At 50.3% G+C, this 17,454-nt stretch overlaps 1 protein-coding gene across 5 annotated transcripts in view; it reads left to right on the top strand.

Moving 5' to 3' along the window:
- Positions 1–142: 142 nt before the first annotated feature.
- The window catches only part of XRRA1 (X-ray radiation resistance associated 1), a 54,035-nt gene continuing 36,723 nt past the window's right edge, over positions 143–17,454 (top strand). For all 5 annotated transcript variants that reach the window (XM_054015892.1, XM_054015893.1, XM_054015894.1 and 2 more), the window contains exons 1-3: positions 143–232; positions 6,351–6,460; positions 8,619–8,797. In XM_054015892.1, coding sequence (XP_053871867.1) covers positions 6,367–6,460; positions 8,619–8,797 — 273 coding nt within the window. In that variant the 5' untranslated portion in view covers positions 143–232; positions 6,351–6,366. The remainder of the gene's footprint in view (positions 233–6,350; positions 6,461–8,618; positions 8,798–17,454) is intronic.

A 17,454-nucleotide genomic window follows, 5' to 3' on the forward strand; every position in this document is an offset into this window, starting at 1 on the left:
GAAAACGACAGCTTCCGTCGCTTGGGGCACGTGACCGGAAGCGCGCGCCCCGGCGCACCCCGGGATACGTAGTTTTTTGCGTGACCTGATCTGTTAGAGCCCTCGGGAGCGTCCCTGTTGCTATGGTGACTGAAGGGGGAGAAGACAACATGGCGGCTGCCTTGTGGCCCCCGGCGCGCAGAGACCCCGCCAGGGGCTGACGCTCCCCAGGACGATAGCGAGGGAAGCACAGGTACTAGCAGCACCCACAAGGGAGAAATGGGGTGAGAGGGGCCCCGCGCAGCGTCCTACCGGGAGTTAGGCTAAAGGCCTCTCTAGGAACTGGAGGACCAAGAACTCTATGATTTTAACTTGGCTCCAACGCTTCACGCTAGTGGGGACTCCCAACTAAGTCAGGCCGCAAACCGCCCTGGTACCTCCCGCCAACCAGGCGCCGACTCGCCCCGCACCGCATCCCCCACTGGTACCTCGCGCCAACCAGGCGCCGACTCCCCCCGCACCGCATCCCCCACTGGTACCTCCCGCCAACCAGGCGCCGACTCCCCCCGCACCGCATCCCCCACTGGTACCTCCCGCCAACCCGGCGCCGACTCCCCCCGCACCGCATCCCCCACTGGTACCTCCCGCCAACCAGGCGCCGACTCCCCCCGCACCGCATCCCCCACTGGTACCTCCCGCCAACCCGGCGCCGACTCCCCCCGCACCGCGTCCCCCACTGGTACCTCCCGCCAACCCGGCGCCGACTCCCCCCGCACCGCGTCCCCCACTGGTACCTCCCGCCAACCAGGCGCCGACTCCCCCCGCACCGCATCCCCCACTGGTACCTGGCGTCAACCCGGCGCCGACTCCCCCCGCACCGCATCCCCCACTGGTACCTCCCGCCAACCAGGCGCCGACTCGCCCCGCACCGCGTCCCCCACTGGTACCTGGCGCCAACCCGGCGCCGACTCCCCCCGCACCGCGTCCCCCACTGGTACCTCCCGCCAACCCGGCGCCGACTCCCCCCGCACCGCGTCCCCCACTGGTACCTCCCGCCAACCAGGCGCCGACTCCCCCCGCACCGCATCCCCCACTGGTACCTGGCGTCAACCCGGCGCCGACTCCCCCCGCACCGCATCCCCCACTGGTACCTCCCGCCAACCAGGCGCCGACTCGCCCCGCACCGCGTCCCCCACTGGTACCTGGCGCCAACCCGGCGCCGACTCCCCCCGCACCGCATCCCCCACTGGTACCTCCCGCCAACCAGGCGCCGACTCCCCCCGCACCGCGTCCCCCACTGGTACCTCCCGCCAACCCGGCGCCGACTCCCCCCGCACCGCGTCCCCCACTGGTACCTGGCGCCAACCCGGCGCCGACTCCCCCCGCACCGCATCCCCCACTGGTACCTCGCGCCAACCAGGCGCCGACTCCCCCCGCACCGCGTCCCCCACTGGTACCTCGCGCCAACCAGGCGCCGACTCCCCCCGCACCGCGTCCCCCACTGGTACCTGGCGCCAACCCGGCGCCGACTCCCCCCGCACCGCGTCCCCCACTGGTACCTGGCGCCAACCCGGCGCCGACTCCCCCCGCACCGCGTCCCCCACTGGTACCTGGCGCCAACCCGGCGCCGACTCCCCCCGCACCGCGTCCCCCACTGGTACCTGGCGCCAACCCGGCGCCGACTCCCCCCGCACCGCGTCCCCCACTGGTACCTGGCGCCAACCCGGCGCCGACTCCCCCCGCACCGCGTCCCCCACTGGTACCTGGCGCCAACCCGGCGCCGACTCCCCCCGCACCGCATCCCCCACTGGTACCTCGCGCCAACCAGCCGCCGACTCCCCCCGCACCGCATCCCCCACTGGTACCTCGCGCCAACCAGGCGCCGACTCCCCCCGCACCGCATCCCCCACTGGTACCTGGCGCCAACCCGGCGCCGACTCGCCCCGCACCGCATCCCCCACTGGTACCTCCCGCCAACCAGGCGCCGACTCGCCCCGCACCGCGTCCCCCACTGGTACCTGGCGCCAACCCGGCGCCGACTCCCCCCGCACCGCGTCCCCCACTGGTACCTGGCGCCAACCCGGCGCCGACTCCCCCCGCACCGCATCCCCCACTGGTACCTCCCGCCAACCAGGCGCCGACTCCCCCCGCACCGCGTCCCCCACTGGTACCTGGCGCCAACCCGGCGCCGACTCCCCCCGCACCGCGTCCCCCACTGGTACCTGGCGCCAACCCGGCGCCGACTCCCCCCGCACCGCGTCCCCCACTGGTACCTGGCGCCAACCCGGCGCCGACTCCCCCCGCACCGCGTCCCCCACTGGTACCTGGCGCCAACCCGGCGCCGACTCCCCCCGCACCGCATCCCCCACTGGTACCTCGCGCCAACCAGCCGCCGACTCCCCCCGCACCGCATCCCCCACTGGTACCTCGCGCCAACCAGGCGCCGACTCGCCCCGCACCGCATCCCCCACTGGTACCTCGCGCCAACCAGGCGCCGACTCCATCGTACCACGTCCCCCACTGGTACTATCCAATCAGGCGCCAACTCCACCGCACTGCTCCCCCATGCCAACCAGGTGCCAACTCCCCCGCACTGCGTCCCCCACTGGTATCTCACGTCAACAAGGCGCCAACTCCATCGTACCGCGTCTCCCCGGTTCCTCCCAACCAGGGGCCAACTCCATTGTACCACGTCCCCCACTGGTATCCCATGCCAACCACAGGCTGACAGCACCGCACGTCCTTCCATACTGGTACCCCACAACAACCACGCGCTGACTCCCCCATTGGAACCTCATGCCGACTTCACCAAGCCACGTCCTCCACTGGTACCCTATGCTGACTTCACCATGCTGCATCCACAACTGGTACTATTGTGATACTATTGTACTGGTACCACACACCAACCACGCACCAACTCCATCGTACCACGTCCCCCACTGGTACCCTACGCCAATCCCAGGCCGACAGCACCGCACCTTCTTCCATACTGGTACCCCACTTCAATCACGTGCTGACTCCCCCGTGCCATGTCCCCCATTGGTACCCCACGCCAATCACATGCCGACTTCACCGAGCCACGTCCTCCACTGGTACCCTGCGCTGACTTCACCATGCCACATTCCCAACTGGTACCCCACGCCAACCACACACCGACTCCCTCGCGCAGTGTCCCCCACTAGTACCCCATGCCAACCACATGCTGACTCCCCCGCCCACGTCCCCTATGCCAACCAAGCACCGACTACACTGCACTGCATCCTCCACTGATACCCCAGCCAAACCATGCACCGATTCACTCGCGCTGGGTCCCCACTGGTACCCCACGCCAACCACACACCGCATCCACCGTGCTGGGTCACCCACAGGTACCCCACACCAACCATGTGCCGACTCCCCTGCGTCACATCCCCCACTTGTACCCCACATCAACCATGTGCCAACTCCACTGCGCCTCCTCTCCCACTGGTATCCCATCCCAACCACTCACTGCATCCACCATGCCGCGTCCTCCACTGGTACACGGTGCTGTGTCCCCACTGATACTCCACGCCAACCACGTGCCAACTCCCCCGTGCTACATCCCCCACTCACACCCCACGCCAAACACGTGCCAACTCCATCGTGCCGCATCCCCAACTGGTACCCCATGCCAATTTAACCGCGCCACGTCCTCTACTAGTATCCCATACCAACCACATGCCAATACCCCCGTGCCGCATTCCCCACTCGTACGTACCCCACGCCAAACATGCGCCGACTCCACAGTGCCGCTTCCCCCACTGGTACCCCACGCCAACCACAAGCCGACTCCACTACTCTGCGTTCCCGTCTGGTACCCCAAGCCAACCACGTGCAGACTTCACCGCGCCGCGTCACCTACTCGTACCCCATGCCAACCATGCACCGACTCCCCCGCATCGGGTCCCCCACTGGTACCCCACGCCAACCACGCGCTGACTCCCCCGTGCCGCGTCCCCCACTGATACTCCACGCCAAATATGCGCCAACTTCACCGCGCCTCATCCTCCACTGGTACCCCTCGCCAACAGCACGCCAATTTCCCCGCTCCACGTCCCCCACTGGTACCCCATGCCAACCATGTGCCAACTCCACTGCGCCTCCTCTCCCACTGGTATCCCATCCCAATCACGCGCCGTGTCCACCACTTGTACACTGTGCCGCGTCCCCTTCTGGTACCCCATGCCAACTACGCGCTGACTCCCCCAAGCCACGTCCCCCACGCCAAACATGCACACACTCCACCACGCCGTGTCCTCTACTGGTTCCCCACCCCAACCACACTACGCCTCCTCTCTTACTGGTATGCCATCCCATCCATGCACCGCATCCACCATGCCATGTCCTCCACTGGTACCCCGTGCCGACTCCACCTTGCCCTATCCTCCACTGGTTCCCCACGCCAACCACACACCGACTCCACTGCACCGTGTCCCCCACTGGAACCCTGTGCCAACCACACACCGAGTCCACCGTGCTGTGTACCCTATTGGTACCCCATGCCAACCATGTGCTGACCCCCTCACTCTGCATATCCTGTCGGTATCCCACGCCAATCACGTGCCGACTCCACCGTTCTACATCCCCTACTTGTACCCCACGTCAACCATGCGCCGACTCCATTGTGCCACGTCCTCCATTGGTACCCCATGCCAAGATCACCGCGCCGTGTTCTCTGCTGGTACCCGATGCCAACCATGCACTGATTCCCCCGCACCGTGTCCCCCATGCCAAACACGCACTGACTCCATCGTGCCGCGTCCCCCACTGGTACCCCAACCCAAACACGCGTGGACTCCACCACACCACATCCCTCACTGGTACCCCACCCCAACCACACCCCGACTCCACCATACCGTGTCCACCACTGGTACCCCATGCCAACCATGTGCTGACCTCCTCGCTCTGCATATCCCATCGGTATCCCACACTGACCACGTGCCAACTCCACCGTGCCATGTCCCCCACTGGTACCCATGCCAACCACACGCCGATCCCGTTGCTCTGCGTTCTCCGGTCAGTACCTCACACCAACCACACACCGACTCCATCATGCTGCATCCCCCCTTGGTAGCCCACACCAATCCCATCATGCCACATCTCCCCACTGGTGCCCCACGCCAACTCCTTTGTGCCTTGTCCCCTATTGGCACCCCCACACCAACCACGTGCTGACTGCTTTGCACCGCGTCCCCTGTCAGCACCTCCACACCAACCAGGTGCCAACCTCACCACTTCCTTGTGTTCTCCATTGGTATCCAGTGCCAACTCCTCGTACTGTGTTCCCCCTCAGTAGTCTATGCCAATAACATGCCAATGCCTCTGTGTCACATCCTCCGATTGATACCCCATGCCAATGTCATGCTAACATCATTGCATTATGCTCCCACCATTGTTACCCATGCCAATGACACACCAACTCCATTATGCCATGTTCCTTGCATTCCTATCCCATCCTAACCACATGCTAATTCCATTGTGCCGTGTCCCCCGAACCAGTATCCCATGCCAATGACATGCCGACTCCATTGTACTGTGTCCCTTCAGTCAGCATCCTGTGCCCATGCTGTGCCAACTGCCATCATGTCACGTTCCCCGTCACCCCACCTCAGTATCTCATACTGATGGCACACCATTGGGCTGGCTCCCCACCAATCCCCCATGCCGACACCTCCTTTAATGCCTTTATGCTACATCAGCTCCATGCCCAGTGCTTGTGCCCCTTCAGTAGCTGGCTGACACTGTTACCATTCTGACCACCATGGCTCTGCATTACCCATCAGTATCCCATGCTGATGTTGTGCCAGCTCCTATCACACGGTCTCATCTCTTTGGTAACTCACAGCAAAGCTCTGCTGGCCACCACCTCACCGCTTTACCCTGTCATGCCCACGCCACACCGGCCATCACCACTCCTCCATCAAGTCACTTATTTAGGTGCTTAATATTTGACACCCAGGTTTTGAAATGTTGGCTTATGTGACTTGCTCAAGGCCTCAGAACATGAAGATAACAAAGGAAAGGGGTAAGAAAAGGGAGACTGAAGGTTAAAGCAGAAAAATAATGGGAGTCATGTTCTATACTGAATCAAACAAACACACTCTGATATTTTAAAGATGGATTTAGCTGTCTATATTTGGGAACTCTAGTTTGAAAATGTTGGCTGTAATCTCTCCATCTCACAGTTTACCCTTGTATATAAGAGTAGGGAATGCCTACCATGTCCCACTCACAGGATTGTTTTGAGGATTTACTAGCTAACCTTTGTGCAGTGCTTGGAGTAATATTATTAGCTGTAATAGTAACCAGTGAAAGTGTTAACTGGTTCATTTGTGCCTTGATCTTCTTAGTAACTCTGCAGACAAGATGGCTACAACAAAGCTGTATAAGCTGGACAATGGAAACAGTTATGCAACCAACTGCTTCCCTGCCAGAAACATTTTGCGGACAAGTGAAGAAGGTAACATTTTTTGGACTGATAATAACTTTGTCACCCCGCAGTATAATACCATGTCAGATTCCATAGAACTCCAATCATTAAAGGCTTGGGGCCAGATCCTAAGCTGGTATAAAGCAGTGTAGCTCCATTATTTTCAGTGAAGCTACACTGACTTACACCACCTCAGAATCTGGCCTTTGGACTTTTGATGTCTCTCCATCACCCGTATGTTAAAATATATGTTTTAAGGGATTAATCTCATTCAGACTAGAAACTCTCGACACTTACTTCAGTTTGTGTGCAAGAGTTCTTACATCTGCATGCACTTAATATGGGAAAAGTCACTGGGCCAAATTCAGCTCTGGTGTAAATGGCTTTTATGGGAACTGCACCCCTTTATGCCAAGGCTGAATTTGGTTAAATGTGATACTTTAATTAGTTTATCATCACAGACAGTAAGTCAAATGTAACGGTCACTATAATGATCTGTGGAGGGGAAGACCAAAGAAAATAACTCATTTTTCATGACACGTATTTGCTATCATGTGCATGTCATAAATGTACACAATGTTGTACATTTAGGCCAAATGACTAAGAGGCCCTGCCCTTACAAGCTTAGTCTAGAGTTATGTGTGAACACAACAAATTAAGACTATGTCTGCACTAGGGAACTGACCATTGGTAATTAAACAGATGGGACATCATAAGGGTAAGTACTAATGGTGCATTGTGTGCACACTTTTAAGTTTTGCCTTGCACCCACACTTGCACAAGAATATGCCAGGTCAGTTCCATTGTCCCCTGGTTTTTCTTCACAGTCCCCAGCACAGCTCCCTGAAGCAGTGGCTTCCGGGAGATTTCAAAAGGCCTTGTGGGAGCCCAGGGAATTGTAGAAGTCAAATTATTTCCTGGGCAAGTCCCACAAGGTTCTGAGACATGGAGCCATTTCCAAGTCCTTTTTGCCAAACGGAGGCCAAGAACAACACTCACCTTTTGCTTCTTGCTCAGCCAGAAGGGTTTCTGCTGGAGCTTTTGGAAAGTAATTGTGATGCAGCTACACTGGGAAAAGGACTTGGAAATGGCACTGGTTCTTGGAAGTTTATGGGAGTTTCTCAGGAAAATATCTGGCCTCTTTCCCCTTAATTTTCCTCCTTGACACCCAGAAGGTCTTTTGAAATCTCCCATGAGCCACTGCTTCCGAGAAGTGTGCTGGCTATTGTTAGGCCTCCAGGTGACAATGCAGCTACAAGGGTGCAGAACAGCACTAGTATATATGTGCAGGGAAAAGCTGCATCTGAAGCCGAGTGGTTAGTTAAACATTGCACCATTGGTACAGGCACCAGTGCTGGCTTGCATATTCATTTACTAATTGTTCAATTCTGTAGCGCAGATGCAACCATTGAGTCAAAAGCTCTACTCCAGCTCTCTTTGGGGTGGTGCAAATCTGCACCTCCTGCTACTAACACATTCTAGCCCCTGGATTATAAAGTGTTTTGGCCATCTTTTTGTTTTGCATTCGTACAGCATCTAGACAACAGAGTCCTGGTCCAGGACTGGAGCTCCTAGATGCTATAATGAGACACACACTAATAATCAGAATTTGTAATGTAAACAAGTACATTCTAAAACTACATTTAAATGTACCTGAAAATGTTCCAGAACGTCACCTGATATAAAGTGGACAGTTGTAAAATCTCTAGGGCTTCATTTTAATGAGAATTTCAATAGGAATCACAGCCTGATGACAAAGTAGGACAGGAACAGTACAGCTGCAGCCAGAGATGCAGGGAACAGCATCTGTCCCCTTTCATTGTTTTTAGCTATGCCCTATATATTTTGTGGGATTGTTTTGGCTGAGTTGATATCCATGAAATACTTAGAAATTACAGAAAAAATCCAGGATTTACTTAAAAACAGTAGTAAAATTCTGCTTTTCTCTGTCTCTGGCTACAACCTTGATATTTCTGTCCTTATCTGACAATAGAATTGCCCCCCGATTAATTATTTTATACACAAATATTTTATAGAGAGATCATTTAAAAAAAACATTGATTTAGCCATGTTTTACATCAGCTCAAATGCCGAAGTGCCTAGCACACTGTTGGTGCTGCACAAACACATTCTAAAGGTTGTTTGCCTACTTTGATGTCTATTTCAATCTTGTACTTCCTTATGCCAGGGGCTGGTCACTGGCTGGTGGCTCACAAAGCTGCCCAGAAGACCAAGTTTGAGGCAGTGATCTGTGCAAAATCCCTTCAAGATGAAGTAGGGGGGACTCTACAGTACCTGGCAGAGCTCCAACACCATGGATACATGGATGAAATGGTTCAAGAGAATATTCTAGATGGGCCATTTCTGGTGAGTGCAAACCTAACTGAATGAAGAGGCAAAATACTTTGTAAATTATACTTTGCATTTTCATAGCATTTTTAATCTCTCGCTCTCAAAGTGCTTTCCCAGCTAACTGAGAACACAACAATCTTGGGAGGGAAAGTCTAAGCATCTGTTTTGAAATATCTTGGCGGTCTTGTTACTAGTTTCCATTAGTATTGGAGTCAACTTTTGCTTTGATCCTGGGGTCTATACCATTTAGGCTGTGTAGGTCACATAGGAGATACCTTAAAAGCTGAGGTTCTCTTCCTTCTGTATGGACCCGGTGGCAATTTTTGGAAGAGTTAGGGACTTGCCCCTGTATCTATAGCCAAGTTATTCAGCGGTGGTCTGCTTGGCTGCCATCTTCCATGCAATAGGTAATTTCATTTCAGTGACGACACTGTACCTGCAGACACAGGTCAAATATTACTTAGATTGTAAACTTTTTGGCCTAGGGACTCTCTCTTTGTTCTGTCCAGCACAGTGGGGTACTGGCACTATTCCAATGCAACTAATAAATAAAATTTTGAATTCTCTACTACTGGAAGGGCTGCAGAATCCATGTGAACAAAAATCAAGATAGACGCTAATTTATGCCTGGAAAATCGACCCAACGGCATTCCCTACGTCTCTATTCAGCAAGTGACCTGATCCTTTCTGGCCTTCTTCCCAGCTCCCCCCAGCCCATATCCTAGCTGTTCCACAGGAAGTTCCCTACTCTCCTTCCTTAGGCTAGTCTACACTACCCGCCTGAATCGGCGGGTAGAAATCGATCTCTTGGGGATCGAATTATCGCATCTCGTCGGGACGCGACAATTGATCCCCGAATCGACGCGCTTACTCCACCAGCGGAGGTAGGAGTAAGCGCCGTCGATGGGGCGCCACGGAGGTCGATTTTGCCGTCGTCCTCACAGCAGGGTAAGTCGGCTCCGATACGTCAAATTCAGCTACGCTATTCGCGTAGCTGAATTTGCGTATCTTAAATCGACCCCCCCCCATAGTGAAGACCTGCCCTTAGTCACAACATCCTCTTCTCTACTCCTCCTTCCCTCCAAAAGCACTCTGACTTCTTAATCCACACCCTACCTCCAGTTAACTGAGGCTATTCTAAAGGTTACTTCTGGTGTTCAGATTCTTAACCAAAATAGCATGAACGATTGTCTCACACAAAGCTCTATGATCACACCACATTCCCACCTAACTTCATATGCACAGTATGGCGTTAAAGCCTGAGTTGTCTTCACCACCCAGAAAGCATGTTAAGAGCTTTAAGAAATTAGTATATTACATGTCTGCAGCCAATTGGCTACAAATACTCAGCCTATACAGTGATACATGATCCACACATATTAGCAATCACTGCCAGCTGATCAGACATGTCTTCTTTTAGAGCCCCTTACAAGACCAGTTCAGACATACAGGAGCCAGAGGGAAAATGCCCATGCTTCAGATGCAGAGAAATGCAGGGGCTATTGTAGAACCAAACAGACAGGGACAGGTCATGATACTCATTGCTCACTGGCAGAAAGAAATGACAGTCTAACAGTCCTCTCGAAGAGGAGAAGGACCTAGGGGTCCTCGTAGACCGCAGGATGACTATGAGTCGACAATGCGACGTGGCGGTGAAAAAAGCCAATGCTGTCTTGGGATGCATTAGGCGAGGTATATCTAGTAGGGATAAGGAGGTCCTGCTCCCGTTGTACAAGGCGCTGGTGAGACCTCACTTGGAGTACTGTGTGCAGTTCTGGTCTCCCATGTTTAAAAAAGATGAACTCAAACTGGAACGGGTGCAGAGAAGGGCCACTAGGATGATCAGAGGAATGGAAAACCTGTCATATGAAAAGAGACTAGAGGAGCTTGGGTTGTTTAGTCTGACAAAGCGAAGGCTGAGGGGGGATATGATTGCTATCTTTAAATATATTAGAGGGATTAATACAAGGGAGGGAGAAGAATTATTCCAGCTTAGTACTAATGTGGATACGAGAACGAATGGATATAAACTGGCCGTGGGGAAGTTCAGGCTTGAAATTAGACGAAGGTTTTTGACCGTCAGAGGGGTGAAATATTGGAACGGCCTTCCGAGGGAAACGGTGGGGGCGACGGACCTGTCTGGTTTTAAGATTAAGTTAGATAAATTTATGGAGGGAATGGTTTAATGGTAAAACATAGTAGTCAAGGAAAACCAAACAATGGTAGGTAAATCGTATAATGGCTGACAGGGGTCAGGCTGGTGACTCTTGCCTATATGCTCGGGGTCTGACTGATCGCCATTTTTGGGGTCGGGAAGGAATTTTCCTCCAGGGCAGATTGGCCGAGCCTCTGGAGGTTTTTCGCCTTCCTCCGCGGCATGGGGCAGGGATCTCTAGCAGGAGGGTCTCTGCCGATTGAAGTCACCTAAAACAGGATTGGGGACTTCAACAGCAGAGTCCAGGGAAGGGGTAGGGACGGTTTTATGGCCTGCAGCATGCAGGGGGTCAGACTAGATGATCATAATGGTCCCTTCTGACCTTAAAGTCTATGAGTCTATGAGTCTATGAGGTTTTCAAAGACTTAACCTTTAATGATTTCACAGGATGTGGTACAAACTGTGCTTTGTAAACATGTAACCTCGAACTTTGAACAGCATCTCTCTGGGTTCAAACAAGACAAATGGTTACTGCAAAAACAGTGTGTTTTGTTCCTGCAAACGATGACCCTCACACCGCAAAATAGTCTTTTTGTTCCATTTTTAAATCCAATTGTCATTGAAAAATCACTCAGGGTTTGTCTGTACAGGTAGTTAATGTGTGGTAAGCTGAGATGTATCTATAGTGCACTAACTGCTTAGAAAGAGTCGATCAAAGCGCGCTATGGAACTTTTACTGCGCAGTAGCAGGGTCCACACGGCCAATTCGTGTGGGGCAGGCTACTGTGCTACCTGTATATACCCCAGCTTGCCACACACAAACTGTCAGTAGACCAGCTTTCACTAAGAATTTTATAAACTCATTAACACAGAACTAACAAGGAATTACAGTAACTGTTTAATATTTGCTAGAAAAGGTATGTTCTTGTGCATCATTGAATATTGTCCTTTCCTCATATCCTGATGCTCATCTGAACCCCTCTCCTCTTCATCCTCTTCATTTACTACTCTTAAATTGCTGTCACCATTCCCACCTACCCCTATTGACATTCCTCATTTCTTGCTATGTTCTAGCTATCTTCTCCTCCATTCCTTTTTTCCTCTGTTCCTCCTCCTGTTTCTTCTTGGAGCGCCGCTTCAGCTTAACTGAGTTGGCTATTGAAATTGTCCCCTGCACCCAGTAACGTTGTGAGAGGTTACACAAATTAGTGAGAACAGGAGGCAGTGAGGCAAACAACGCATGTCTTTAGGACCGCATTTTGGAAATGCTGCACCCAAAGTGAGATGTCAGCATAAAGGCTGCAGATATTGCCCTCCTTCGAGTGTAAATGAAGGAGTGTGGAAGTGCATGGTACAACATGTTAACAAATGCTCCAGCTAAAAGCCATCAGTCTGTAAAATTTTACAAAAAGTTGCATTATTTTGCCAGGGACCTTTGAGCGATGTCTTGCTTCAGCTCTGTTTTGTCCCCTTAATACATGGGAGGCTGAATCATAAGCCATAGCTCAAGACTTCCATATATGGTATAGGGATGAGATGTAATAAGATGTTCTCAAGAATATATGTTTATCTTAACCCAGGTGGGGGAAGCTAAGCAGGAAAAAGGCACTTTTGTTGCAAATTAAGTGTCTCCACACATGAAGTATCAGGGGGTAGCCGTGTTAGTCTGAATCTGTAAAAAGTAACAGAGGGTCCTGTGGCACCTTTGAGACGAACAGAAGTTAGAACTTCCACACATGACGTTAATTATGAACAATTAATCAGGAAGTATTCCATTTGTAGACAAGGCCTTAGATTCAATGTCATGGATGGTTGGCAGAAGGGAACCAAAAGGCTTCAGAGTGTTGGTTATTCAGAGCAGATGACCTGAACATTAGCATCCGTGGTCCTTCACAATGGGCAAAGAGGACGGGATTGTTTGTAAACAGGCAACAGCAAGAGCCATGAAACTAATAAAGATGAAACAAGTGGAGTTTGCTCTGGTACGTTTGACATTGTGGCACTAGGGATTGATGCCACAGTACTGCCTGATAAGTCACTCTGCGGTGCAGGTCTCATCCCACCCTCCCACGTGGCAATATGTGCAGACTTTTCTATACTTCATCTTGATTTCCAGCCACCTTTCTGACTTTGGTTCAGCTTTGCACAGGTAGAGAGTTATCTCACAGTTGCAGCCAATATAAAAATTTGGTTTTGTCCTGGGATGTCCTCTGTATTTTTTCCTCAAACTGGCTAGGCGACAACTGACACATCCCAAGCCCTAGTTGAATTCAGTGAAGAACCCTTGCAGTATTCTGGGGGTAGCCTAAGGGAGCTGCTCTCTCAAAGCATCTTTCAAAGGGCCCATGTGCCTTGAATTTCTTTGTGATTCTGGCCAGACGATCCACAAGTTTCCTGGTTCACTGTCCTATCTGGGAAACAGTGCAGTGGTCTTGACTCTGAATAGATTCCTGTGATCTGCTGTCTGAGGAATCCAGGCTGGAGTACACTGCAGAAATTCTGAGTGGGAGAAAATAATAAATCTATTAAAACAACATATATGCGGTGGGAATTAAACTAAAACCATGAGTTTTCTATAGAGAGATGCTGTATTTCCTCAAACACATGGGAGATCTTGCTGACGCTGCCCCCCACATAAACCTGCTGGAGCCTCAGCTAAGTTATTAGCACTGCCTATGTTTATGTATGGAAGAAATATGATATTGCAGTGGTTCAGGGAGACAGGAAAACACGCTATGTGAATAGTCTGTGTGTGTATGTATCAAAGAGAGAGAGACAGGAGAGAAGCAAGAGCGGCTTGGATTCTGAAGGAGCCCTGCAGTGGACAGCGGATAAAGTGGTCTGAATTGAGCCATGGGAGTTGTAGATAGGACAGGGTATACCACGTTTAGGAGTTAGTATGTTGGGTGCTAGGTAACTCTGTATTTAAAATAAACTAAACCAAAATTCAATTTAGAGAAATAAAGACAAAGGCTAGGCAGAACATTTGAAAAAACATCTGCTACTTTAACTCTGGGAAAGGACCTAACCATTACAGCTTGTCAGCCTCTGACTGATTAAAGCTGTGAAAGTAACAAACAAAACAAAAAAATTAATGGAGATAAGTAAAGTATAAAAGAATGTTCCATCAAAGTCAACAGGACTACACATGTGCTTAAGAGCTCTGTTGGATCAGGACCTTCACAACCATTCTATTCTGTAGCAGTTAAAGTGAAAACATAAATGTAACGAAACTATTGAGTCTTTGAAAACAAAGTAAAACCATCAAGTAAATGAGAAAAAAAACATAAATATGCAAGGGTCTTATGCTTTTGGTACCGGCTTGGGGAAGTCAGAAGATCTGGTTCTATTCCCACTTTTCCCAGAGTTCCTTTTTACTGAAAGTGTGACTCTGCTTTGAAAAGGTGCTCTGTAAAAATGCTATCAGAGTTCCATATTTATTAGCTCTTAGTGGCTCCATGCGTTCAGTTTTGCAAGTAAACAAATATTTGACGGCCAGCACTGCAATCTTGTTTTCCTGTTAAAGTTACCCTTATCCGCCACCCCCATCTGCTTTATTGTTGTTATAAATTATTTGGATTACAGGCACTCCTAGAGACGCCAACTGAGACTGGGACTCCACTGAGCTAGGAACTGTATGTACACATAGTAAGAGAGAGTTCCTGCCCTGGAGCGTGTACAGCAGGTCAATAGCTGATATGACAATAGAATCCAGATTGGCTGACTCCATGTCCACTCACCAGACCATGCTGCCCCCTTTTCCTAGCATATTACTGAACAGCAGTATTATGTTACAGAATCTCAGATTTAAAGGACCTCAATGTCTTATTCCCTCTCCCCTTCAGTGCCCCCAAAAGATTGCATTACATATTGTATATACACATACACACAAAAGTTGAATTAGGGCTTGTCGACACACGAAAGGTATTCCAGAATAAGGTAGGTTGTGAATTGAAAGCAGAACAACTATTCCAGAATAACTCTATGTGTTGACAGTCCCTTAATATCTGGGGTCTGATTAAACCTGTAACTTCTGGGACAATCAGAGCCATGGCAGAACTTCTAATTTCTTACCTTCCCTGGTTGGACCTACATATTAAATATTCCTTATCAAAAACAGATTTTTTAAAAAAGAATGGAAATATATAGGTGTGTGCATTTGTTGCAGGAATTAGACTGTGTGAGATATGCCCACTTTCTCTTAATGGTGGTTCCCTGCTGGATACTCCGGAGAGCCAAAAATGTTTAGGGTCCCTGCCAGTGTGATCTGCAGGAGGGAAATTCCTCCCTGATCCTGGTGATCAGTGCAGCCCTGTCCACATGAGTACAAGTCTCTACACCTAAGCATCTGATCCCATATATACCTCAAAATAATATTCCAGGCACCCCTGACATCCCTTGTCCTTATTTAGGCCCTGATCCTTCAAGTTACTCCATGTGGGTGGGCCCCTGAGCCTGTGTGGACCCCAACGGGACCGTTCTTCCTCTTTTATTTTAATTATATTTCAGAGGGTGATTTTCAACCTGCCTAAACCAGTCTGCATGTAGGAGCAAGTCTTTTTGCATTACCTTTGATAGATGCAGACAGGAAACAGTTACAGGAAATATTCTAGATCCTTCGTTAAAATCAGTTCAGTTCAGGTTGTGAGTTTACCTATCCCTTGGATAGTGTTTATGAAAATTTTCATGTACTCACCAGATGTTTTCTTTGGCTTGGTCTTCTGTAGCATAGCTGCTTAAAGTCTTCAGTGTCTCTGGCACTCCTTAGTGCCTCTGTGAAGCAATTCCTAGTCTGTGCTGCTACCACCAGCTGGTCATTGCTCTACATATGGCCTTGGTTGCAGTTTTATCTCTCCATAGAGAGACAACTCAGCCTTCCTGAGACTGGCTTTTCACAGTTCATACTGTTCTCATTGGCTTGATATAAACACTAATATGTATGTAGATATAGGCAGTGACTAAAAATTCCTAGGTTATTTGATGTTCTCTAGTCTTGGCAAGGCATCGGAGATCTCCTTTGTTCTGGAAGATGGCCTCTACTGACAGAGCCCATATGCTTGGAAACTTTTCCAATTTCTTTTAAATCAGACTCCTAGGCTGGTTTTATCAAATGTTATTTCTAGTTCAGCAGCACAGAACATGGCACGTTCTCTTTCTAGAGAGTCCAAACTCAAATAATGTAATAGTCTTCCTGTTCGAATATTGTTCTCTCAAAAATTGTAACTATTTGAGGTGGCTACAAAATATTTTCTAAAAAATACCAATCACAATTATACAATCTTAGCATTAAATATTAAACAGTAACAAATTAGGGCACTTTACTGAGCACATAAAACAGAGTTTAAAGAAATTAGTAGTGTAAAAATCAACACAGTTTATACACTTAACACAGTTCTATGAAGCTTAAAATTATTGAATCTAAATGCAAAGGGCTGGATCCCCAAGTGTGCTAGAGGGGGGTAAAACTGGCTTTACACAACTCTGATCCTAGGGGCTCCTAGGGGGTCAACTGGCCTCCATTGCATATCAAAGCAGCTCTGGGGCTGGTCTAACTTGTGCTGGTGGATAATGACCCTCAAGAGGCCACTCTGGTGTTGCTGACCTGGCATCCCCCCAGGATCGGGGGGACTTGGCATCAGGCTGGCTACACCAATGGTTTTCGCATTCAATGTATGATTCTTTAGTTTAATGCTTAAAAATTCACTCACCCCTGGTGAGCAGAAACTCGTCCTGGTAATTGGGGATGAGACTTAAAAATCAGCAATTTCTGCAGAATTTATGCTTTAATTTGGAAAAAAAACATTTCTTGTCCTTAAGAATATATAATAAGCTTCCAAACATGACCGGATGCAATGCTTTCTTTCTGATACTGCAGACAGACAGCTCAAGTGTCTCTGTTGCAGCTCATGGCTTTCCCAAGCATCAGTAGGGGGAAGTTAACAAGACTCTGGTCAGTTTCATGGCTACCATTCAGAACTCATTTTGGACAGCAATGAAACAGACTCTTCCCACCTACCCCCTTCACAGCAGCCCCCAAGAGGCTGTGAAAATCCCCAACAATTAGCTGGTTCTGGGATGGGGAAGCAAAAGCTGTTTCTTTTCCAGCAACAGAATGGATGGAGATTCAAATTTATCAAGACATCAAGTACTCAAAGGCTGACAAATAGTGGAACCCCTGAGCAGAGTTCAGGACCAAGCACCCTGATAGGAATCCCAGCAACCTCCCTATTCTCAGCATTTGGGGGACAGAAGTGGGGTTCTAACCATGGCATTGTTGACTATTGCTGGTGCAACCAATTGATTTATCTATACTAAAGTGTTTGACTGACTGGAGAGTTAACTGATTGCCAATTAGTTTGTACATGCTAATCTGGACACTACAAATGTTTGTGCTTTATACCGTAGGCTGCCCCCCCCTCCCCTCAAAGGCTCGTTACATCAGTTTTCAGTTAAAATTAATTTGTATCTGCTAGTATGGACACTTGTCAAACATTCATTCCAAGAAACAAACGTTTGT

This window comes from Malaclemys terrapin, chromosome 1 (assembly GCF_027887155.1).
Source record: "Malaclemys terrapin pileata isolate rMalTer1 chromosome 1, rMalTer1.hap1, whole genome shotgun sequence".
NCBI classification, from domain to species: domain Eukaryota; kingdom Metazoa; phylum Chordata; order Testudines; family Emydidae; genus Malaclemys; species Malaclemys terrapin.